We start from the raw sequence: 26571 nt of genomic DNA on the forward strand, positions 1-26571 counted from the left end.
TTTGAACTTAATCAAGCCTATCCCAAGACATCCAACAGTAACGGAATATGAAGTCTCCCTGAAAATTCAGAATTTAGTGAGTGCGTGTGACTGGAAGTTACCGTGTCTTTCAGACACTTTTCCAAAATAAAACCTTTTCTATAGTTTCCTGCAACCGACAGTAAGCTGAAAACACAGGGAAAACAGGACTGCACCGGCTCTGGGCTTTTTTCAGTACATATAAAATTGCACTTAGTGAACCCTACAAGTGGCACATAAAGCCATTATCTTCCTGAAATCACAACCCACCACAATGGACTTTTTTCTCCAGTGTAACAGAAACACTGGAGCTCAGAAAGAGGTTTCAAACACATTGCATTTAATACTTGCCAGCCGTCTTCAGCAGCAGCTCAAAGGCATTACAGCATTTAACAGATCAGGATTTTCATTTAGCAAACCTGAAAATATTTCACATGGACTCTCACGAAACTGCAATTTAATCCCTGCATGTAAAAAGCATTTGTTCACCACAGAGTCCTGAAGTCCACACAGCTACATCTGCAGAATTACTGAGGGTGTGACACGTATTACGGTCCTTAGGGACAGGCAAAGAAAATCAGGAGAGATTTCCAGGGGAGGGGGAAGAGTAGAGCAATCCCCTCCCCAGCTCAAGCTAGCTCTTGGGCGTTACAGACATTTGAAAACACGAAGTTGCTGTATAGAAGCTGCAAAACCCGACTGCTGCGTTACAGTCCATATTATGATACTGAACAAGGAAGCGCCTCCAGGTAGGCTCATATCTTAGTCCAACAGTACTAGGGCTTTAGTTCTTTGATTTGCAGACTGTAAGCTCAAAGGGTTTGTTGCCAAGGGGGAACTTCTCACTGCCTCCCCAAAACCCCAAACCTTTCAATCTCACCAATGCAATCTGTGTGCCTCGGAGATTAAAACATTCTCAAGTCAGGTGGATGAAAAATTTGCCTATATATAACTCAACAGCAATAAGCCTCCTACACTAACAAAGAACAAAATGCATTCAACTACAAAAAGGACAACTGCAACTCTCATTTCTGAGCACTATTATTTGTAATACATTCATGCCTCCAGTGCTCATAAGAGATTATATTCTCCTGTCAACACAGAGATGCTCAATTAAACAATCATGCAGGACAGGGCGTAGTTAATCATACCTCTAGGTTGCTTTGAAGCAATGGGAACACTGGGGGGGGGACAGGAGGAGGAAGGGAATGATTCATTTTGTGTATATATATAGTTATTCCTCATTAAAGTTGATTATAGATATATTTTAACAGCTGAAGCTGAACACTGTGGTTTGTGGGCGTGTGCACATCAGTTTCACTGCAGTCCCAGGTGATGTCAGCCTGAGAGAGCTGGTTTTCCTGCAGGTGCGGCCAACTGCCACTCAAACCACCCACAGCTAGAGCCTCCAGGGATGTCCCTCGTGAAAGGAAGAAGAGCAGAGCAGAGCAGAGAGGCTGAAGAGCCCAGTGTCTTTACTGCAGGGTTAACTGGAAAGTTACTTGAAGTTCAGGTCTCAGCTTTGTACTAAATCACCCAGTTCAAATGAATTTCTGCTTTCAACTCAAACTGCATAGCCATCGGCAGTAAGGGGAAAAGCACACCCTGTCAGCTGCACCACAGTCAATCAATCTGCAAAATTCAACTCTATTGCAGCTAACTCAGTTGGGAGGACCCAGCCTTAAGGCAAGGGCTCTTTCAATGCAAGGAATGTCACCCACAGTACAGTTATGGTCTTTATGGTGGGTTTTGCTTTTTTTTTTCTTCTGGGGAATTTTTGCATGCAGTACCAAAAGAAAGTTCTTGAATAATGAAGAAATTAAAAGATAATTGTGTTCCATCAAAAAAACAAAACCCGTGTATCGAGTGGAACTTGAAGGTTCAGTTCTTGTAAGCGCAGGATTCCTGCAGCGTTTGAGAAGACAGTCTGCATCGTTTCGTTACAACATCCCTCTACTGCAGAAGAATATCTCTGAGGCCTAATTATGCTGCCACAAACCAGAGCACTACTTCACATGTACCTGTGATTCTTTTTTCCCAGTATTTTGTAAACATTGTCTTGAATTCTAATGCAAAAGTACGCAGAGGCTTTGTGCCTGCTAAGGGTGTTTGCTCTTTAAAGGGTGAATTTCTGATCCTCATGAAAGGAACAGTTATTAATTTCAATAGTATCAAGATTTCATATTTCAAATTTCAGGGTTGGAAACAGACTAAAAGAAAGGAGATTCTGCAAGTGAATATGATATACAGTATGTTATCCTAACCCAACAATGCTTATTTTACCCACAGTTAAGGGACACACAGCAACATGGAATGGGCTATAAACCAACATACATCTTACAGTGCAAGCGTAACTAGCAAGGAGGCCGGCAAACTTATTAGGTGCCACTCAGGAGAATTCAGTAATTTTTATTCTGTAACTGGCTTTTAGATTATTGGTCAAAATGCAGCTGGCAGGTTTACAACTGCACTGGCTTTAAATGAGAACCAGAGAAGCAACATCATAGCCAGGGATCAGTACAGAACTGGACAGCTGATTTTTCTCTATACTGTACCAGGAATGCAAAGATATACAACAACATTGTCATCATCATTGTCAACAGGCTTTAACTGACTTCAGAACTGCTTTTGCAGATTATACCTACAAGCTGGTAAGAAGCTGCTACCACTTAAGGGAGAACAGGGCTTGGGCTTTCATTGGGGGAGAAGTGGATATTCCTCCTTGTTTAGAGACAGAATAAAAAAAAATAAAATTGTCAAAGCATGAGTGGCATTTGGTGCCTATCATCACTGAGGACTGTCTTCATGCTCAGGAAGCACTCCCTCATAATGAACAATAAGCAATGAAGTGTCCACATTCATGCTGGCAGATAGCTGCATTTCTGTCTGGACATCCACAGATACTTCATATACCTTTATTTGTCACTTGAAAAAGTTCATTAGGTATCCTGAAACCTCTCCAGATCCTGTGCGGGTTACATTTGAAGCACAAGAAAGGGGAACGTGGGCCTCTGCTGTTCCCTCACCACTGACATAGTAGTAGTTTTTGGGGCCTCTTTTCCTTGACTATCAGGAAACAGAAGATAAGCCATCATCAGCAACTTACCCACAATAAAGTGTATGTCTCTAAAAAGACTTGATGGCTTGTTTCTAGTGGATAGGTATGAACTGGGGAGAAGGAAAGGGTGAGCTCTGCCAGCACTGAAACGAAGCAAAGGCAGGCAGTACGGACAAGCCAAAGCCATGAGCTGTTAAAGCTCAACAAGATCATGTGGGAAAAACAAGAATTGGAGGATGAGCTCTCCCAGAATCTTCCACGGTTAATGCAGTAGCACGTCCTCACCTAATGGACACTGTTTAACTCCAAAGCTGTCTTAAATAGATGGAGCTGACGACTTCCTTACTGTGTCCTGCACTCAGAAGGGTCCTACAGCTAGTGGCTGTAAAGTCAGGCAAGCAGCTGCTAGTAGGCAGCAGTAAGTCTGCCACACAGGGCAGAGCCAGCTTCAGCCTAAACGGGGTCAGGAAGGGCTGGCAGCCGTGCCACCGCGTGACTGCATCAGATGGCAGAGGCAGGTGCTCCGGCACACCTGCCCAGGGTACTGCAGGCAGGAATACGGGCATGGCAAGTACTGCACGTGCTGGACATGCTGAACTCGTGGCTTCTACCGACAGGCCATACAATAGCTCCAAACACTCTTCTAGACACCATCCAAATCCTAAACAATATTGTGACACTTGTAGTGCTGAGGCTAAAGTCTTTTTACCCTTCCTAAAAGCCTGCCCAAGTACATCTCCAGACTCCAAACAAGAGCATGAGGGGTGAACGGAGTAGATGGAAACACGCTCCAAGAACCCAAGTTAAGTTTAACATCCGATTTAGTGATTTATTTTCTTTTTTTAAAAAACACTTTGGAATGTCAGGATTGCTCTTGCAGGCTAATGAAATAATGAATTTACAAAAATTTTGAAGGCATCCTACACAAGACTATTTCTGGTTTAACCATCACTTATGGTCTGACAGCACAGCAGTTACGGCACTCATTCACCACGTCCAAAGTGAATATTCTTCTCCAAAGAAAACTGAATAAAGTGCTTGCTGCAGGTTGCAGTTTCAAGTGTGTCCTCAGTCATTAGTAGTGTTTACAATTGTAGAATTTGAGGGCAGAGGGACAAGGTCCTAGAGGCCATGCTGTACAAGGATGGAGGAAAATCCACGATTCATGCCTTCTGAAGCCATGAATTATTTTAACAGTCTGATTTCATTTGCCTTGAACATGTACCTGGACACAACAGGGTGAACAAAGATCAATACTGGGTTTCTACTCCTGCTGATTTTTCTCCTTCAACTATTTATAGCAAGAATGTCAGAACAAACTGGCACCCACCCATCACACACAGTGCAAGACCTTTAGTCTCTATGACAACCCGATCAGAATAAACTTGCGAAGAAGTCAACTTCAGAATAAGAATTAAATCCCTCAGACTATGGGACCTGCAAGAAACTGGCAGGGAAAGGAAAAGGGAAAGAAGAATAAGGAAAGCTCATTCTGGCAGGGAGGGAGGAACAAAAAAAACCAAACCAAAACAAAAACACCACCACCAAGCCCACAAACCAAAAAACCCTGAAAAATCTTCTTGCCAAGAGGGTTTGCACTTTCAAGGTTTCTTAAAACCAAGCTCTAATGAACTTTTTAAATCTGCCAGGAATTTATAGAAATGTCTTCCAAGAACTGGTTTTATACAAGAACTGAACTGCACTTGAACTGACTGTGGATGGTGCTTGGGTCCTGCTCATGCTTCTTGACTACAGGATAAACGCAAGAGAGAGAGAGAAGGGCTTGTTTTGGCTTTTCCTGCTGCCATGTGCTCCTCTGAACTATCAAAGCGTAAGATATTTCAGAGTTCAACTCCAACACAACCTTCTCGTATGCAATATCCGGAGAACGTCTGTTGCCTGTTAGTCGTAGGTGAGTGGTTGGCATAGAGAATCCATGCACAGTTTATGACACTGGATATAGAATTTTACCTTTATAAAAGAGTACCACTATCTTCTGAAAGGCTTTCATGAAGTGGATGTTGTCGTAACAGTACTCCTGCACCTTCTGGAGAAGAATCAACTCTGACTGGCCTTGAGTGCTGAACACGGCAAGTAGGGGGGCATATTGCTGAAAGGAAGAGAGGGTAAAAAACAAAACGCATGTCAGTATACTCAAAAGAAACAAAATTTTTTTTAATGTATGCATCATGAATTTCATCCCTGAAAATCTGTTTCACTGAAACTTTAGATTTACTTGCCAACTGCATTTACTTAAACACATACAATGCATCTACATAAATATCCATAGCTTCTGTAAGATGTGCTGCATGCGGTGAGCTAAAATTCAGTACCACTTATAGATACTGAATTTTGCAAGATCAGTTTTTAAAGTCCACATTTTGGAGTACTGCTGTTCGTACATTTCACAAGGTAGCATGCTGCTGAGTCAGGAGCGATGCTTTATTGGTGTTTATAACATAAGATATCCTACGATGAAGAAAATGAAAATACAAATCTATAGTTTCACAGAGGTTTCAGAAGTCTGAGGAAATTGAATTAAATTGTTCCAGGTGTGATCAAGTGTCATTATTTTTTCTCATTATCACCATCAGAGTATCGTGACAACCCTTGCTTTGGTAAACAGCAATGTTTTCAAAGCACAGGATCAACTCTTAATATAATAAAAGATAATGCAAGCACTTTTTGTTATGAAATTTTGTTCTCTAATTTCAGACCTTAAAATAAAAAAATTACATCAAAAGACCATATCCTGTTCACTCTTTCCTTAAAAACTATGGTGTTTATATCCATATATCTCTGATTTCCTTTCCTCTTAGCTTGTAGTGAGTTCAGCTAAGACTGCAATTTTAAATTTAAGGTAATATTAATAGCATTTTTCAGAGCTGAAGGAAGACAAATTGCCCTTAATTTTCAGAAGCCCTGGCCAAATACACATTAAGGTTAGTATTTAAATTGTTGTTGCACTGCTCAGTTCAACCTCTCTGCATCGTTTTCAGTAACGCTGTCAGTTTAGCATTTTTCAGCTGGATTTGGAATGGCCTGGTATCGCAGAGTTCTGGTCTGTGCAACCAGGGCTGCTGATAGACAGGGTCAGGCAACAAACCACCCATCACCATCAGCACCGATGGGCACGTTCAAAAGTACATACAATTCAGGACTTCTTTACAAGGTGCTAAATCCTGAGAGTTTTACTCAACATGATCCATGGGGGGGGGGGGAAAAAACCACATGAAAATTGACTAAAATATGAAAAGTTGGTCCAGAATGTCTTTTGCAAAATAATTATCAGCTATTAATTTAAAGACAGAGAGAGCAAGAAATCACACAGCAACTGTAAGAGCAGCTAGGCAGGCAGGCAGGCGGTATTATAACTTTTGAAATAAACTTCCTTACAAAGTGACTCTGAGAAATTACTAGATGTAGCTAACACCAGAGGCTGAGCTTTTCCACTTCTGGCAGGTATAGCCACGTCTTTAGAAACAACATCACTGTTTTGGTAAAAGCAGTGCAAAACTTATGCAGGCTTTGGGTAACAAGACTCCCTCTTTTTTGGAGGGCCTTGAAGCATCCAGCTGGTATCTAGGCAAGTTGCAGGGAGGCAGGGCAATATACACTGCAGTTTGTTTATTTAACAGCATCGGCAGAAACCACTCCTGTCCACAGGTTTGTGAAGTGCTGCTGTCTGTAAGAGTTAAGCAATTTATAAAAAAAGTCCTATCTTTTCAGTTTAGAAGTAAGATACCTTTTTCTTGCCACATCTGATTGACTCCCTTCACATTCCTCTCACTTCTGTATGGGTACAGACTTATAATTTTAAGTTTTACAAGTGGATAATTGACTAAGGAACCATAAAATTAGTTCCCCTTATTGCCAGCGGAGCTCAGCAGCATTGTTCTTCATTTGCTGCAGGTTAGGGAGCAGCAGAGCAGCAGCTGCAGTGTCATGAAGCTCACACCACAGCCTTGCCTGCAGTGCGAATTGTCTGGAGAATTCTCCCCACCCACGGGGAATGTCGTTTCTCTGCACTGGAGGTGGCCTAGGGGCCAAGCCCCAGCGTCATAGTGAGGTTACTGGGACGGTGAAGAGCTTATCCTGTGAGATTCAGGGTTTAACAACTTGTCATGTCTCCTCCCGAGTTCAGCTACTGCCAGTCCTGCCATGCGGATGGCACATGTGGTATTTACTGGTTCGTGGCTGCCCACTACCTCCATTAGGAAGCCACCCACCCAGTAAAGCTTGTTAAGAACCGTAAACTAAGTCAATAGTCTGTGCACTTGACATGTCTTTTCAGGGGTCCCTCGTATACAGCGTACGAAAAGAAATCTCATAAATTCAAGAGACTGGTACCCAGACGTCAAAGCTTTGGCAAACGTGCTTTGTGAAAGTTGTCTGTCAGGTACAGCCATACAAGAATAAATCCCACCACCTGGCACGTCCCATGCCAAGTATGTATTTATACATACCCTGACTCATGCGAAACAACTCCATGATTGTATCAGGGCATGTCAACAAACAGGAGAGCACAGGAACTAGGCTCTGCGTCACGCTCACAGTGTTAATCTGATTTCTGGAGTTGGCTCACATTGGGTCAGCTGAGAGCCCAAAGAGAAGAATCCAAGATCTGTCTCTACCTATCCATACAGGAAGGATCTGAAACAAATGCTGTTCAGTTTTGAACACTGCAACATAAAGAAGCAGCTAGCGAACTCTTAAGCTTCTATTTCTACTGCTTCTGTTAAGATCTTACCTGTAAGTGCAAATAGTAAATACCCCATACAAATTTGTCCTCTGTTTTTAGATGGTGGATGTACCTAGAAAGATGCCTATCTTATATAGGCAAGATGTCTTACACAATCTAGTGGCATTACATACATAGGCAATGGCTTGGGTCAGTGAGATGCATAGGACTAAGCATCCCCGCAACAATATTTGTACAAAGCCAGCTATGTTTCTCTTTTCCCAGTGTTCAAATATTACAAAAAGTGTTTGTTAATTTGCCCTGCAGTACTAGACAATAATTCTCAATGGATATTCTGTTACAACTCAAAGAGATACGATCAATTTTTACATCAAAAGAACAAGAAAAACCATGTCTCTCCTCCTTCTGGAAACTATCTTGTCTTTCTACTGCTATTTGGGTTACTTGAGAAGACTTCAAGGCATTCAATTTTACCATCAAAGACTACACAAGATCCCTAGTGACTACTTTTCTAGGATTGGGAAACCAAATTCAGATGAAAGGACAGCAGTAGCAAGACCTAAACCAATGTGGTAACTCCAAGTATGGAGAAGCATCCAATATGAAGAAGAAAGGAATTCAGATCAAGTTTAAGGTCCATTTTACCATAAAGAATAAATAACAGATCACTTCTGTCCTAGGGCAAATCTTTGCAGCCCTGGCTATGAGGGAGTATTCTCTTGCTCATGGTTTACCAGCTTAAAAGGACTAATTCTGCTGAAAAGCCTCTCTGCCCTCTGTTCTCCGTTCCAGTGTCTTGCACCACACAATTCCTTCAGACTTCGATGAGGAATGCTATAGCAATGACTCTGATGCCTCTGCACTGCTTTTAGGTTTTTTCCCCACTCCAAGGTCAGAAGAGTTTTTGTACCAACATGCAAATGTGGTACTGCAATCTGTCATCACTTAGTAAACTACAGCCCGTCTTTCTATGCATTCCAGTTCTCTCCTCTACAAGGACAGTAACTGGATGAGAGAGTAACCACACTATACAGGGCACATGCTTCAAGCCAGCTCCTGGCTTATTAGTCAACAAGTTGCTGAGTATCCAGCTCCCACAATCAACATCAGCAACAACCATTGCACAGATTCTGAGCTCAGCAGTCCTGCCAGGATCTAACCAGCTCTGTGCAAAGCCAGCACAAGTGCTGCCTCACTGTGCTCCCAAAGCATCTTTGCTTCTGGCAAAGACATTGCAAAGGCAGTTCCTGCAGGCTAACTAGTCAGGTTTGAGCAGAGCTGAGTCTCAGCATTTGCTTAGCATTGACCCCATGGCAAGGAGCCTCTCAGGATCCGGCACACTGAGAAAGCACAACGCAGAGGTGCTCAGGCTGTGACCACCTCTGTTTGCCCTGGTTCTCTGCACTGTATGCCTCAGGGCATTCAACAATCTGAACTACCTCAATTTTGTGTTCAGTTGATTAAAGGAGAAGGGACTATACACAATACTTAGTGGGCTCAGTGGCAGCTCTCAAAACTCAATCTCTGTGATTTAAACAGGTAAAAACTTGACCACTGTAGAACGTATTGTTAATTGACAGCAGCTCTTCCCCTCTTCACCCATGCACACACCTTTAGATGTTTGAGGGCTTGCTCTGCAACCAGCTCTTCTTTCTTGTTCCATTCCACAGCATTCATGACACAGGTCCACAGGAGACCAATCACTGCTGGCTCTGGCAGCTCATTTCTTTTCATTTCCTCTTTTACATAAAGCACTACCTGGAGCAGGAAATAAACTGCTGTCTTAAGCAAGATTTCCAATGAACCAGAAACGATGCTGACTTACCAAATACTTGCAATCATTTACAAATAACACCACGGTATATAAGTAATAAGAAACAAAATTAGAACAAGAATAATAAAAAAGGAGGCATTTAGCATGTTTTTATTTAACAACATTACTACTACTTGACTACAAGTTTTGTCCCTCCCCTCCAACCAAACAGTTAATGCAGTTAAATGAAATACATTCTTATCAAGTATAACCGAACAAAAAAATACCAAACCCCACAGTCAGCTGCATTTGCAAATCCCAAGGATATTTTGTTGCTTTAATCTTAAGCACAGAGTGAACTGATGAATAAATTAAAATGATTTAAAGAAAAACAGAGGAAATCTATGAAGTGCTCATATCTGTTCCTTTGTACCTACTGTTGATTTAAGTCTTTGACTATTATTATATAAACAGAAGTTCTAAAAAAAAAAAACAACACTCTTTACCTCTTTAATTGGGCATTCCTGAGAGAGACGTTCTTGTAGCTCTTTTTGAAGTTCTTTACGAGTCCCCAGTGACTGCTGAACTCTAAGGAAGTCTGAGAGTTCTTTTAGACCTGCTTCAGTAAAATACTTGGCAAAATGGTCCACATTCTGCCGGTTGGCTGGAAACAGTTCCTAAAAAGACAGGAATGCTCTCTGTTAAATAAATAACCAACTCTGACTCTTGACAGAATGGAAGGAACATTTTTTAACAGTGAACAGTGGGAATCACCTGGTATTACAGTTTAAAAAGTCAACGCTTGTATTAACACTGGAAAAGTCAACACTTCATTTAAAATGTGCTTGGTTACAGTGGAGGGAAAAATGATGGTCAGTTACGCAAAACCCCTAATACCCTTTCCAGATGAACAGCTGCAAGCTTAAGATGTCGCTCAGAACAGTCTTCAGAGAAACTATACCGTTTCCAAATTCCAAGAGTCTTGTAGGGAAAGTACAAAGGAATAGATGGTAAAGCAATTATATGCAAAGCACATTTACCATGCCTTCCCAGTGCATCCACACATTTACCTCTTAAGAAAACTACACTTTGCAATACATGTATAAGCCAGGCACCCTGGCCTGATGTCGCTACTCTGCTACGCAACAATTACCACCAATGCATCATTTCACAAAAATCACAAAATCCACTTTTAACATTACTGTTAACATTAACTCCTGTAGGTGTTTCTAATTCAAAGACACTGTCCAGCTACTTAGAAAAGTTAGTTTTTTCCTTAAAAATTGCTGCAGCAGATACCCCGTCTTGGCAAGGATTCAAACAGTATTTACCTACACTCCAGTTCTTGGTGTCTAACAATGTTGTTTTTTTTTAAAAAAAAGTGCTATCCATCCCACAAATCAAGCTAGAGACCCTCAATCTGTTTACTTACTGAAAATGAGATTAAGAGGAAACTGTCATGAAGGCATCTATGCTAGGCAACATCATCTGATACATACTTTATAGTTCTTTAATATAGCAGCATAATGACAGCCAACAGCTGAAAGCTTAAGTCAGTCAGGTTTGAAATAGAAATGGAAGCAGTTTGTTCTATTTCCCCTCTCTAATACAAAGTGTAATTAGCCCATTTCCCAGCTTTATGGCAAACTTTGTGACTCTTAAAATCAAATACAAATTGAAGAGATGAAGAGATGTGGGAGGTTGCTTCACTTTCGAAAGATTCTTGCTTAATCATAAATTATTGAGGTAGAAACAGGAAATGCTGCTGAAATTCTCCAGGCACTGCTACACAGGATGTAGCGCATTTGATTGGATTATTGCAGCAGCAATCTTTTTGAGGATTAAAAAAAACTCTATTAATCTTCAGAAAGACACTGGGAGAGAAGGCACATGACATTGTTGAGTATTCATATGTACTCTAAATACCTCGGGCCATTGCTACAAACCCAGAACACAGGTTTTGAGTCCAAAGGCTGAAAGCCTTCCTGCATGCTCCTACTAGGCCTGCTGTCATCACTGCGGGACCATTTATGCTACCCAGATGGCTATTGCTGCAGAATATTAGCTTACTGTGCTTTCACTATACCATTTAAACACTGTCACTTTGGAAACTTACATTCTAATCATAACTCTTCATGCTTTATTATTTACAAACGTAAGACATTTCAAAACAATTGAAGTTCTCACACACAGTTGCTGGTGGCGTGTGTTTTGTTAGCAGTGGTTAGGAAAAAAATTAGTTAACTCCTAAGTACCGTATATACAGTCTTTCAGAAGGCATTTAACTACAGGAAAAATAGAGACAGCATGTAAAAGCATGTGATATTTAATATTCCTGAACCTGTATCAATGCTACAGCCAAAACAATATTGCTGTGATTCCAAATATTTAAAAAATGCTAAGAGAGTCTGAGGGGGAGTTAACACACTTACAGCAAACTACCATCTGCATTTTATTTTTATTTCCTTCTCTTTCCCAAGGAGAAATAAGGATTATTGAAAATATATTTTACTTACTAGCAATCTCTTATCAAGGTTGGCTTTTCTTAAAGCAGAGGTTACAGAATTGGCATCTTTCTCTGCCATCCATGCTTTAAAAAGCTTTACAGCGAAAGAGGCTGCAATCCCTGTTTGAGAAAAAGAAAAAAAAAAAAACAAAACAAAACCCAACCACAACAATGCTTCAGCAATTTTCAACATGAATTCAAGATGGCTATAAGAATTACAGGGCTACAAAATGCTTACAAGAATATAGAATGAAAATACATTTATGACAATGGGACCAAACACGTAGAGCTGAAATGCTCATTTTTTTTCTTTAAGGCAGTATTAAATTTCGGGAGTATGCTAGATTGTTTGAAAAATCTTTTCATTCTGTATTGCCCATCTCCATTCACTTGTTCAAAGGTTTTCTTTGCAATTATTTTTCCTACCTCCCCAATTTACAGACCAAGTCCAATGCAAAAGGAAAAATAATGCATTAGGAAATGAGGCACAAAATAATAAAGGATAGTCAGGAATAAGAACTGAAAAAACATATCTTCAAAGAGGCTTTTAGCAAGTCCTGGAATAGGGTTAAATAACTTTGCAACTTCAAGGAAACTGATAGTACCCCGTCCTCCTAGGTGGCATTTCGTAGCTCTTAGGATCACGCACAAATACGATTTTAAGTGGAAAAATTCCCTCCTCAAGGTACAATTTAGTATTTTGTGCATTAAATCAAACAAACTCTACCTCTGCTGGCTGTAGCTTTCCCAGGGGAGCTAAGAAACCATTAGACCCACACCTCCTATTTCCCAGAGCAGCACCACCACAGCTTTGCTCTGGCTTCTTGGCTGCCAGCAGCAAGTGCAGGGAGCTGAAGGAAGCTGAAAGGTAACAGAGATGAAGACCCAGCTCATCCCTGAGGGAGGTCCCCTGTAGGCCTGTTATGCTTCTCTGTACTACACCCATATCAGCATTTGAGGGTGGTGATAATGACAATGGTATATTATGCTACAGCTTGTCATTATAATTTTCTCTTCCACCTCCAGCAGTCCTGAAGCTCTGAGAGCTAGATGGGACCTACTGGTAGGAAGTAGCTTTGTCATTCTTAGCCACTTTCTAGATAGATATCCATTCTTTTTATTTCTAGGATACACTGACTAAATGAGTCATCAAACAAGAACAGAAGAAATTATTCCCAGAGCAGTGTAAACTTCATTAACATTCATTACAGATCTTGACTGTTTCAACAGTTTCAGCAATCTTATTTCAAGAGCTTAGTCATAAGGCACAATCCTTAGCGAAGTGCTATATGGAACCATGGATGCACAACGCCACGCCAAGAGAGGCCACAAATACTACTTTGGCCTTGTTTTACATTTTGTACAGCAGGTTCCAAGTAAAACTAGCATGATGCAGTGATCATAAGGTCTGTGTGCTGGCTAGTCAAGACTGACAAAGCCTGGTCAACCAACAGGGGACCTAGGGGTAACGTCCACTTGTAATTTCTGAACCTGCAAACACAGTTGAGCGTATCTGATGTGCTTATGAGTTCAATACCAATATCGAATAGAACTCTCTGCTACCAAGTGCCAACCCCAATACCCATGCCCTAAACCCTTTTTCAAGTTTTAGCTTAAAACAAGACAAGTTTTATGCCAGTACAAATATTAGAGGGAAGCTGTTCAAGGGCTTCACTACCCACATATGTTTGTTTTCAAACTTACTTCTAATTTACAGTCCAGATTTATCATTGGCCATTTCCCGTACTCTGTTCGTGTGCTGCCACTATCTTTTCCTTTAAATAGCTCTCTTCTTTTTCTGTCGTGTCCTCCCCTCCAATTTGCAGAAAGCAAGTTCAGCCATTCATTGTATTGATTAACCCCATTTGCTGCTCTTCGCATTTGCCCTGGTTTTTCAGCATGGGTGACAATAAGGGTGCACTTAACCCTGATGAGGTTTCACCACTGCCTAGACCTTTCTCTGACTCTATTAGAAATGTCAGCCATCCCCAAAAGACATTTTTTCCCATCACAGTAAAAGTAAGGACAACACTGAAAAAGGGTAATCCTAAAATGAGTGAGGTATTTGTCCTCAGACTTGACAGATCTCCTATTAGCACAACCTATCCTCTCTCCCTTTCGCGCAATTCTTTGCCAATGTTACAATTGCCATGCTGATAAACAACTCTCTCTGAAATTTTTTTCCTCAGGTATTTTAACCTCACTTGCCTGTAGCATTGTTTTTTACAAATCAAGGACATTATCAAGTTTATTTTTATATGATCTACCTGTTTTAAGCCTTGATCGTTTTCCTGTTTTTCATTTATCTTCTCATCTTTAACTATTCTTCCATAGAAGATCTGTTCCAGAACACTGATAGAACAATCTTTTCCTCAAATGCTGACACAGGTACATTTTTAGTATATATAAGCCAAGAACCAAAAGTGTATGCAAGCTCCTAACAAAGATTAGGGCTCCTAGAAACATAAGTTCGTAACACAAATGGGATTTGTTCTAGGATTTGTAAGTAACAATTGAATTCTTAAAATGTTAAATTTCAAATATAACAAATTACTTGAATTTCAAAAATTTGAGTTTTCAGATGCCTCTTGTCTTCCCATAACTAGGAACATACTTTGATTTAAAAACGTTGCAAGCCACCACAACGGATGGATTGCAGTAAGACATGGATTAGTGCTTTTGTTTGAATTTTCTCCTAGTTTAATTCTGGTTCCGAAAGCTGTGGATGATAACAGAGCAAAGCTGCAGCTGTGGCTTTTCTTTATGCAGCATTTAGGAAACAAATGTAATGGTTAGCATGCTGCAAATGAGAACATGAAGTTAGAGCACTTTTTTTTAATGAAAGTTAGAATATATTTCAGCGGATATATAGCTCTTTAACAAAGCCAAAAATATCTCATGAAAACTGTTCAACACTGACAGTGCATTTGCAATTATTCCAGGTAGTTAGTAACTGCCAGAGACATTGCTGAGCAAGCATTTGGAAAATGAGGAGTCCAAGGTAGGTGGCTATAATTAACTAAAAACCCTCAAAAAAAAAAAGTAATCTCAAAAAGGCATTATACCCTAAGATTGAAAGAACACTACTCCTCATACGGTAAATACAAGTCCATGGGAAAGTATATCAAACACTGATCACTACTGGTAAAAGGCAAAACAAGGGCTTGAATATTTTTCTCTCCTTTTGCAGCATCCAGTTGCCCTGCACCGCCCTCTGTTCCACTTCACACTCACATGGACAAGATAGTGGCAACACTTGAAAAAAATGGTAGTAGGTGTATTGCAGGAATTGACATTGTACTTCACACTTTTACAGTATCACAACAATACATATATTCTACAATTCTGCACACACGTATAACTTCTAAAAAACCATAAATCCTTTGGGGTTTGTTTTTGCTTTTTCTTGCCTTTTTCCTATGTTTGACTGCCCTCTTTCACAAAATATGTTGGCCGTTACTGTCTGTATATCCTTCTACTTTAAAATACTGATTTCTGTTGTATAGTTACAAGCTTCTAACATATAAAACATGTTGCAATAAAATAAATTTCTGATTAAAGCTAATGTAAGAAAAAAGTTCATATAGAAAATTACCTTCTTTGACTATATTGTCAGTGAAGAGGCTTGTTAGAATTGTAGCAGGAAGAGTCCCGTTGGCTAACAGGATGCCAGAAAGCATTGCCAGCTTTGTCTGTTCTGTCTCAGTAAAGGCTTTAAGAAACAGCAGAAGCTGTGGGTCAGACAAAGGAGGGGGGGAAGAAGATACATTTGAGCCACAGGCAATGATAACAGGTAGAGATGAACATTAGCAGACAGTTTCTTATTTCTCAAAAAGTTCCACTATAATTAAAAGCAATCACATCAAAATCTGCCCTGAAGCATGGCAGTGCCATTTCACTGATCGCTTCTAATTTCACTTTCCGTAGGATGCAAGCGTGGGCAATACAGCCTGACTTAGGGAGACAAGGCCTTTCTTTTCCAAATACGCGTATATGTGTAAAATAAAAGCGCTTGTTAAAGGCTTGAAACCCACAGAAATTACAGGATCACAGACTTGCTGATTTCAACAGGCTGACAGAAGCCTGCCCATTCACATCTCCGGACTTTGGACTAAGCCCCACACAGTTGCAGTTCCTTTTCTAGCTTACAAAAACTTAACTCATGTGAACAATAAAAGGATGAGAAAGTTTCCTGTTTTCCTTTTGGGGAAGGGAACACAGCACAATTACAACAGATTTTCTGTTGACTAAAATAAGAAATATATTTCCAGTTCAGACATTCTTGATAAAGCTGACAAAGGACAGACAGGAACAGCAGCTGCTTTAAGACCTCACCATTCCTACTACTAATTACAAGAGGAAACAACTAGCTTGAGAAAAAAAATTACAAATCTCACAGTCTTAAGCACTAGGAGATCTGAACTACATATTTATCTTTTAAAGGCTAAAAATGGCAGTAAAGTCTATTTTAAATAGTGTTAAACAACTTGAAAGCATATTGATGAAGTACATCACACCTCTTCCTTTACACCAGGAAAAAAGTTGTGCTAAATGAGATATTGCCAATAGCATTACCGCTAACAATAATGTTTTCTGAACATGTTGTTAGCAATCACAATATGGGCAATGGGAAAAAGGAGGCTAGACAGCAAAGGGCAGCTTATTCTTTGCAAAAAGCTGCAGACTCCATCAGAAGCTAATTTACAAATTTACCATCACCACAAAAAAAAAAAGGGGGGGGGGGGGGGGAAGACTGCAGACATCCATTTCTGGAGTTAAAAAGGAATTCTCATTTCCTCCTTCAGCTACCAGTGCTTTATTCAGCTACCTTCAGCTGTCATGACACCCTTTTTCCTTCTTCAAATGAGCAACACATGCAATCAAAGCAGAACAGCTCATTCTGATGGAAAATTCCCATCCAGCTTCCAATTTAAGGGTATTCTTAATTACCAAAACCTACCCACATACAAAGGGACAGAATATCTGTCATGTCCCTGTGCTTGTTTGTTACCATGGACAGTGAGAGCTCTTCTCTAAGACATCTAAGCAGCTTATCGTTAACTGTAAAGCTTTCTGAATGCAGTGATATTTTAAAAATCCAGACAACTAATGAAGTTATTAAAACTCATACAGTGTTTTATGAATAGCTCTGCTCTGTATCAGTGAACAGAACTGAAAAAAACCCTCATTCACACAGTAGTACTTCCATAATAGCATCGGTTTTAAATTATAGTTTACACAGGCCTGAATGATTCGGCCATGGACAAATAATTTGGGGTTTTTTTGTGGGCTTCAGCCAAATGATTGCAACATGCAGTTTTAGCTTAAAAGAATTATGAAACTGTAAAATCTCAAGGTGTAATTTTATTTCAGCAAACTGTGACTCACAACCAAAAAATATAATAAAATTTGGGATGCAGATGAATGGAATTATTATTTCTAAATATATGGATGAGAAACAAGTGGTGTGCTGTATTTGCAAATGCAGCAATTAACTCGTATATGTAATGGTGCAGGTAGAGGAGCTCCAGGGCCACATTTCATGGGAAGACAGAAAACATTTTAACAAAATTTCAATACAAGTCTAGTATAAAATGGAGGCCTAGGGATTTCAAATTTTCTTTATGCAAACTTGATCAGCAATACTGTACCAAAATGAGATCTGCACAAGAAAAAATCTGAATTAGGCCTTTTGTTCTTTACTGTAAGTACTGAGACTGTTAACAGAGGGTAAATGGCTTTAGATTTTTGCGTATGCTACTTAACCCTTACCCCTTCTGTTCCCATATAAGCCACAGACGAGGATTTTGATTAGGAAGTGGTCACACTGACTATTTTAACATGACCGACCAGTTTTTGACATATTTCTGAGCTGTAACCGGCATTGGGTTTTGTCAGTAATGTGTAGGCCATGAACAGTTGTTACACTCATTCACGATAGATTTGAGTCATGAAAGCAACAACGGCAGCAAATCCAGCTGCAAAGCCAGAGTTATGCAGTCCAAGGTAGAGAAGGATTATAAGAGAAGAACATCCAAACATTTATCAACTCTAGTTTTGAGAAATCTGTGTTTGTTCAAATGTTTTGGAAGGTCTGAAATCACGTATCTATGAAGTTCACAGCCTCGCCCTCTTCCCTTTCCTCTGAAACATACTTCTCGCAAATCTTTTAGCATGAATCTGAATTGTGGTGTTCTTGAACTGTACCCCGCTGCAGTATGTTTTAAGCAGCAATCTCATCTTCTACACATCTCTCGCTACTTAGCTACTAGCATAATTTTTGTTTTACTAATAGTTTTTAAAAGCTGTTCAAGGACATTATTCTATGCTTTCAAGCAACTGTGTAACACAGCCTAATTTAGGGGGAGACTGGGTGATGGGAAGAATCAAAACCTTTAATAAACCCACTTAAAAACCATCAAAAAGAACAAAACGTTTAGTTCAAAGCTGTTTCACATTTTTATTGCTGATTGCTTTAAGAGCTCTTCTTTCACCGTCACAACTACAAACCTCAGCAGGGAAGTCACAGAATGTCCAAGTCACTTCAGAATAGCACCAAACCACCCACAGAAAGTTCTCCAAGCTGATACTTCCCTGCTGTTCGCCAAGCACTGGCATTACTGCTTTTGTTGCAGATACAGACTGATTCCAGGCATAAAATGCGCAGTTCTGCCTTACAATCCATATTTTTATCATAGCTATAAGAACTCCCACCTATTTAAGTGGGAGTTCAGAATGCCTAATAAGCAGAAGACCAGACCAAATGTGATGTTCCATGCTATGTTTGAATTTAAAGAAGTAGTCTTTTGGACACAAATTCTGGGCATAAAGACACGTACGCAGCATTAAAAAGTATACAAGAGAAACATGTGCTTTGCTCTCCTCTTGTGATCTGGAAACCTTAATAGTGAAGATTAATGAATTTTATCCACACAGGGAGTGTGAAGTCTTTTTATATTTTATCCAAAGTTGTCTGTTGCTTTATTATCTGACAGTTTGTCACACCTGCAGACAGCACTGAATTGTCAGCAATGGAAAAGGCAGCTATCATAACAACAGACACCTGCTGACTGATTCTTGCCTTTCATTTAGCTGACTGAAAGCATCTGTTTACTCCCCATTTGATCTCAGAATATTAGTCTCCACTCATTTCATAATGCCCAGCTTGATTTTAGGATTCTTTCATTATGAAAACAGGAACATGAACAAAGGACCTCATAACATCTCCCGGTACTTCAGACATCCTCGCATGACTCAGTAATATTTACCACTGTTAAGACCAAAAATATACTTATCTGTACTTTATCCCAATTTTGATGACAAAAATCCTATACGGAATGCTATTTAAACATGCAAACACACTATACAGACAGCTAATATTGCATTCTTCATCCACTGACCTGAACAGAAATACATACGTAAGAAGGATGAACACAAATTTGGAACCGAGAATTTTACTGAAATTATTGCAAAATGTTGTCATAGGTCTATGCCAGCACACGGGCAGTGTTCATATGACCTTAAGCTGCCTATATCAAAACCAGCAGGTGAGCAATGCACTTAAACATCTTTGTTTTCTGTTGAAATTGCTTGTGCAAAATATTTAGATGGAAAAATTTAGATGTATGGTTTGCTTATGTCACTAGAGGAAAGAATAACTGGCAATTCGGGGGGAAAGAGTTAAAGAAAACATTTGAAAGCTGAAAGCAGACAAAAAGGGAAAGGTGCTGGGAAATAATAATGTCCTAAAGACAGAATTAGGAAATAGAAGACCTAAAGCAAGTACTTGTACAAATACTGCCATTTAAGAGAATCTCTCTTGCAAGAAAAGCCCACTGACACCATCTGCTTCTTGTGGTGGAATGAAATTGCTGATAATGCCTTGGGGGTTTTTTTTGTTTGTTTGTGTTGTGTGTTTTTTTTGTAAATGACTCCTTCTAGCTGCCTAATGAACCTTCCAGAAAAATCACTTTCATTGCTGGGACAGTGACCCATGATACAATATCAAGGAGTCGCTCTCTTGCTTTTCTAACCACTGACTAACTGCAGTAGTCTTTGAACTACTAAATCTTGCAGAAACACCTTCTGGAAAAACTAATATATCTATCTTCTGACCCTCTGTGAGCAGCTACTCTCATACATGCTATTGCATACAATGATTAAAGCATAAATAGTTAAAAACCCAGCAGCCTCATCAGTGAGAAGACAGTGACTCGGTGGGCTCACGCAAGCAGGGGAGAGAGAAGGTAAGCAAAAGGCATCTGTGAATAGTCCTCAAAGATTTTAAGGCAATGACAAGTGCAATACACAGGCCCAAACCTTCACAACCACCTTCTCAGTTTCTAATTCTCAGGTAAACTGCATTAACTGAGGAAGAAGGCACACCTGACAGCCACGCTGAAAGGCCAGGTTCCCAGGAGCCACACCAAGGTTTGCACCAGAGCATGGAGCCAAGGGTGGTGATGGAAGGGCAGATGGAAAAGTTACCCCCCAGCCTAGCACCGCTATGCAAACCTAATCTCATGATCTGTTACACATGATGTAACCTGACACTGAAAACTATCCAAAAAGCATGTACATAAAATTGAGATTTGCAGCCTACAAGGTGAACAAGCCCACTCTGACCCCGTGTTGCCATGACTAGGATGCTTCCAGTGGCTTCACATGAGCCTCATGACTCCAGTCACTCTGTACCTCAAATTACTGTTTTCTCTCAAGCCTAGAGCATGGATAATCGTCAGATCAGAACCACTTGTTCATCAACTGGAGAATGAAATGATTATACAATAGCTAGAGTCTCATCTTGTTACTAAGTGAATTCTTAGAAACTTAAAGGATTCAAACCCAAGCAAGTTACAGAAGAGAGAGGAGGTGGCTTCAATTGACATGTCACTTGCTTAATATGCTGAACGCTCTCTGAAACTTGAATGCTATGAGTCAGCGCTTCTCATGTCAATGATTATAGTAATTAACAACAAGAACATTAGATTTCTGTGGGAATAGAGGTAAATTTAGGTCTTTAGAATGATGTATTGAGCAATCAGCATCAGTTAATAGGCATGCTGGCCACAAGCGCAAAAATAATTTCCGCTATGAGCAAGAATGTATAAATCAGAGCCAAATTTATTCAGCCACAGGAGGTGATGGTGCGGCATCATGCTCCAGACTTACCCTCACTTGACCCTTGCATGGAAACACACTTTTACTTTTAACAAACATGGTATTTTAGTAACAGGGCAGGTTTTGCCATTATCAGCATGCCTGTTAAGTTACAGCACAGCACACTGTTTATTACATATTCAGGCCATTAGAAGATATTTACATCTGTTATTACTAGGAACTCAACACAGGCAAAATAAATCTATAATAAATCTATATTTTGTTTTTTTCAAACATTTCTACCCAGGTTTCTCCTGTCTCCTTAGACTTCAGTGTCACAAAACAACACAAAACAGTACCCACAAATATCCACCACAGCCTAACAGGCAAATCCTGAACACTCAGCCAGTGCTGATGACTTTCTTTTGGACGTATCTATGGCCTCGAATACAAAACCTTGTGGTTAGGATTCATTCCACAATGCAGGAGTAGTTTTATCCTCATAAGGCAAGTAACATTCTGCACAGCAGATTTGCATTTATTCTATGGAAAAAAACCACAGAGAGCTGTTCTGTTAGCAGGATAGTAATACCACCTGTCATTAAGAAAGATATCGAAGTTTTGCACAGAAAAGCCTGGGATAAGTAGGCAAGTTTGGTCAAAGCAAGCAAAAGCAGCATTAATTCAGAATTACTCTACATCAAGTACTGCCAGCAGTATTCCCACAGAGCGACAGTTTCAGATGAAAGCTGCCACCTGTAGATTCCATCCTCTTTTCCAGTAGAGCAAAATAAAATACATAAAAGCACCACATTTGTACATATACAATTATATTAGGCATAGGTTAGAAAATATTAATGCTCAAGAGGAGACTGCCACCAACATTACCTTTTTGATTTCATCTTCAAACGCTTTCTCCAGATATTTGTATCTCCTGATAAGTTTATTGAAGACCTAAAGATAAACACAAATTAACTTTAAAAAAAAAAGTAACAATTGCAACTATCCTTCTTCACAAAAAAGGCAAAGGAAAACAAGACTGCCGCTACTGAATCGGTAAAGAATATCTTTGACTAATCCATTTTTTTCTTATCTCCACAGCAGGAAAGAAAAAGTAGGAAGCACTGCTGGCTTCTTACACTCAAATATTCCACTGCAGTTTTCCTTTAAACGTTGTTTCCAGGAAATAAGCAGCCAGCAGAATGATATTTCTGCAGTCATCTGTTGCATTGTCTCACGGCAGACCATAAAACATCCTTCTCTATTATTTTGTTCACAAGTGGAAAAATAAAAGTTTTGCAATTCTTACTTCATAGAGCAATGTTTGAACCAGATTTTACTGCAGTTTGATAGTCGTCTCTCTTGTATTTCTCAAAATTTTTTTCCTACTCTACTTTTCACCCTATCCATAGATCAAAAGCAGGGGAAAAGAGGAGGAGAAGGAGGTGAACTCTGCACCCTTTCCCTGGTAATGCAGCTCTCTGGGGAAGCTGTCAGGTGTAAACCGATAGAGTAAGGCAGGCAGGTCACACTGCTGGGCATCTTCAGTAGATGCAGGATCTTTGTCAAATTCACTAACACAGGTGCTTACAATGTGACACACTACTGCCAGGGAAAGAGGAAGAACATTTGACAAAGGTGTTACAACAAGGATGTTCTTGGAAATACTTGTTCTCCAGTTTTCACCATTTGTTTCCCATCGTGCAACCACAGGTTATGAGAGCAGAAGCAGCACAGGTGCAGGGTGTATTCAAGTGGAAGAAGGGAAAGAGAAGAAATTAAATAAACAAATCACTGCTCTCACTACTGTACAAAGGGCACAAAACATGACTCACTATCACAGGTAAAAAGGTTTTTATGGGGAACAAACAATTTTATTGTCAGGCTGGATGGTGGGGGAGGGGGGAGAAAAAAGTTTAGGAAGTTTCAATTCATTTTTCAGAGAACGTAAAAAATACCCAAACATCTTAAATGGTAGTAGTTTGGCTCAGAACAAGTGAAAAATCAAGTTGTGGCCATGCTGAGAGGCAGAGACATAATTCTAATAAAATAAGGTGTAAAACAAGGTGCAAGACAAAAATGTAAGCTAGTATCTTGTTCATATTTCCAAATAAAATTTTGTAGATTTTTTAAGTCCCCAAAGTACACTTTACAAGCAAATAATCTGCTAAAATATGAACGCTAGCTTTAGTCTTTTTTCCTGAAGACTTTTTGCTCTTTGAATTGTTTCCATGACTAAACTCACAAAAAACAGGCACACTACTGGTTCATTTGGGAGTCAGAGTAAGAAATTACCTAGAAGATAAGGAAGCTCCAGAAACTATTTTAGCCTAGCTCTGCTTTTTCATAATCCAATAAGAGCTCTATTTCCCATTATGCATGAAAAAAAACTTGCAAGGTCTATAAAAGGATACATCTCTTCAGGCCTTAACTACAAAATGTTGACTTATTTTGGTGGCTTTTTGTTTGAAATGCAGAGAATACATTGAAGGTTCCACTGCTTCAAATCCTAAAGCCTTCCCTTCCATTTTCCATCATGCAACTTTTTATTTGAAAGTTAAATTTCTCCTTGGAGGACTAGTACTGCCAATTTTTATAATCAAACCATTAAAATAATGAAATTCGAGACAACAGAATCAATGCTTTTACCAATAACGGAGATTTTCCTGAAGTAGAATAGCTTGTTTTTAAGAGATGATAAAGCTGATACACAAGATTCATTGACTCCCTTTCCAGAAATAAGTATATTTCACTTCTCCAGGTTATCAAAGATATATTCTTAAAGGAGCTTCCTGCTATTTAGCAAGCATTTGTTACCAGTGCAGATTCTGATCCCAGCACCCTTTAAATCAGCCATGCACCTTTTCAGCAACTTACCACCCTCCACACCTTAGCAGGGACAGTGGCTTTTATACTTTCAATTACTGTCTCCAGCATCCCAGTAATAACTAGTTAGAAAGATAAATATGTTACTCAGTTAACAATAGACTTTTGACATACGGGAGTTTCAATGGTATTGCATTTTTATGCAATCCTACTTGTATCCAAAATTGCACGGTGGCTTTGAACTTTCAATAGAATTCTTACTGTGTTTTCTTATGTAATTATTATCTTCCATGAAGGAGTTATGCAACATTAGCTTCTCTTCAATGTTTTAGGCTTCATTGCTTATTTATGTTAATTGCACATAGGCCTATTTGTGCAAGTGTTATTCCTGTAAAAAGAAATTATATATCACATACGTAGGAGAAATGAAAGCTCTTGGAATATATGCCCAATTCCTAACTAGTTATGCAACTAAAGGTTGGAGGCGTGAGCTTTACACTTTTTGTCATTCATATACTTCATGTGTTTCTAAAAGTATGTTTATACAAATCTTTCAGGCTGCATACCAAAAAGGTCAACAAAAATAATAAGGAAGGTGTCTAAAAATATGCTGAACCAACAGGAGACTGAAATAAGTAAGACTGCTTTGTGAAAGAAAGCATTGCCAGCTGTGATCAGATTATCTTAGACATGCTATTTTCTTACCTAAAATTTATAGGTTAGAGCAGATTACTGGTTAACTGGATTTCCAGTTGCCCTGTAACTAGCCTATTGCAGCCTAGACAGTCTGTAGATGTTCCACTGTAATCCCTTTTGATACATAAATGGAAAACAATAACCAACCACGCCTTTACTGACCTGAGCATAATTTCGGATGGCATCATGATCTTCATCTGCAAAAAATACACAGTGATTGGTCATCTTGGTCTTGTCATTGTCATCTATGCGTGTGCCTCCAGGAGCTAAAGAAAGCAAAACAAAAAACCAAACACAGTCAAGAAACACTTTTCCACTTTAAAGAATGCTCTATCATTTTAAGACTTAATACGTCTAAGTCTTATGTTAGTATCACTGAGGCAAAAGGCAAGGGTAAGAGCTAACGGGAGAGGGGGGACCAGGGAAAGACAGAGCTTTGTGAGACTGAGGTGGCACCTGACAAAAAGGGACAGCTGGCTGATATGCTGCACCTTAGATCACACAGACTTCACAAGACAGATTCAGCTCCCGCTAAGGAATCTTAGCTGGTTTTGAGAGCACCGAGTGTGATCCAATAAGTATAGGTTGGATCATAACCCTTATGCACATTTTAACTACTACTTTAAACACCATAATAATGTAAATCCTTTCCAAATACAAAAGTATTAGCACTCTGCTACTAATTTGAGGACTTGGAACATCGCCCTAACCTCTCTAATGCTTACCAGGCCCACATAAACATTCAAAACACTGCTACAAAAATTTTCTCTTGGTTTATTTTGTTGAGAGCTTTTTGCCTAGATATTTCCACTGGCTTTTATTTCCTGCATTACCTCAAGTCTTACAAAAACATCTTTTCTTCTTACATAACAAAGAGCAGGAAGCAAGAATCAAGCCAACATGACCAGTAAAAAGAGCCAACTTATTCAAAATACAGAGGAAGGCAAACGGCATGTTTTTACCCATGCTGCCAGTGATACCTGGGAGAAATGCCTCGTGAACATCCACAAAGCACTCCTCATTATCCTTCACTTCTCATCTTAGCTAGCTTTTGTTGCAATGTCAACAAAGCAAGTTTTGCAATAGCTAATAACCTGGAGTGCTCTATTACACCTTTTCATGCTAATAAATTCCTGTTTCCCCTAGTTAGCATCTCTCATTTTCTTTGATGTTGCATTTCTGTGTTGTGTCAGCTCAGACTAAAGGCTTCTCAAAGCAGTATCCATTTTCTGTGGTATTTGAAGAACGCTTCACACAACCAAGGCCCTAGGTATTACTGCACTACAAACAATGAACAAGTCTATGGTATGAGATCCAAAAAGTATCTAGATAAGAGAAATCATAATAGAGATTCCACTTTGTAACAGAAGACAGCATCTTAAAAGAAGCAAGGATGATCCTCAAAATTCTACATCAGGTACACTGTAGTTTACCTAGCATGCTGCCAGCTACCAAAATATCAAAGAGTGTGTCAGCATAGCGGCGATAATCAAGCCGTGAGCCAGTTGCATCCAGAAATTTGGCTATAGCCTCCAGGTCACTCCCAGCTTCATTGAGGCCTTGGACAATCGTATCCCTGAAGACTGTGGGTTCAAATTTCTCCTTTTCATCTGGAACAGAGATAACAAAGAAGCAAAGAGAGTCAGTTTGAAACTTTCTGTTTGAAATCCCCTATCAGCCAGCAACTGAAATAACCATGGCACCTAAACATACTCTTTCTGTTATGGTCAATGCATAAAAAGTTTGTTTGGCTGGCTTTTATTGCCTCTGGAAATTTTGCAGCGTTTACCCTTGCTTCCCTCTCCTCCTCATCTCCTCAAAATACCAAAACACATACATACAGGAGTAAATAAATAAAAAGGAGGAAAAGCAACTATTGAAACTGTTTTCAAATTTCATAGTCTTGCTTCTCT

The 26571-nt window shown here is 39.6% G+C and overlaps 1 protein-coding gene across 1 annotated transcript in view; it reads right to left on the bottom strand.

Moving 5' to 3' along the window:
• Positions 1–26571, bottom strand: part of BZW2 (basic leucine zipper and W2 domains 2) — a 57444-nt gene that overhangs the window by 3454 nt on the left and 27419 nt on the right. Inside the window, exons 3-10 of the mRNA XM_064444491.1 lie at positions 26092–26268; positions 24821–24924; positions 22025–22090; positions 15633–15768; positions 12048–12157; positions 10038–10208; positions 9390–9536; positions 5048–5186 (exon numbers count right to left, since the gene is read on the bottom strand). Coding sequence (XP_064300561.1) covers positions 5048–5186; positions 9390–9536; positions 10038–10208; positions 12048–12157; positions 15633–15768; positions 22025–22090; positions 24821–24924; positions 26092–26268 — 1050 coding nt within the window. The remainder of the gene's footprint in view (positions 1–5047; positions 5187–9389; positions 9537–10037; positions 10209–12047; positions 12158–15632; positions 15769–22024; positions 22091–24820; positions 24925–26091; positions 26269–26571) is intronic.

Source organism: Phalacrocorax carbo, chromosome 2 (genome assembly GCF_963921805.1).
Source record: "Phalacrocorax carbo chromosome 2, bPhaCar2.1, whole genome shotgun sequence".
Lineage (NCBI taxonomy): Eukaryota > Metazoa > Chordata > Aves > Suliformes > Phalacrocoracidae > Phalacrocorax > Phalacrocorax carbo.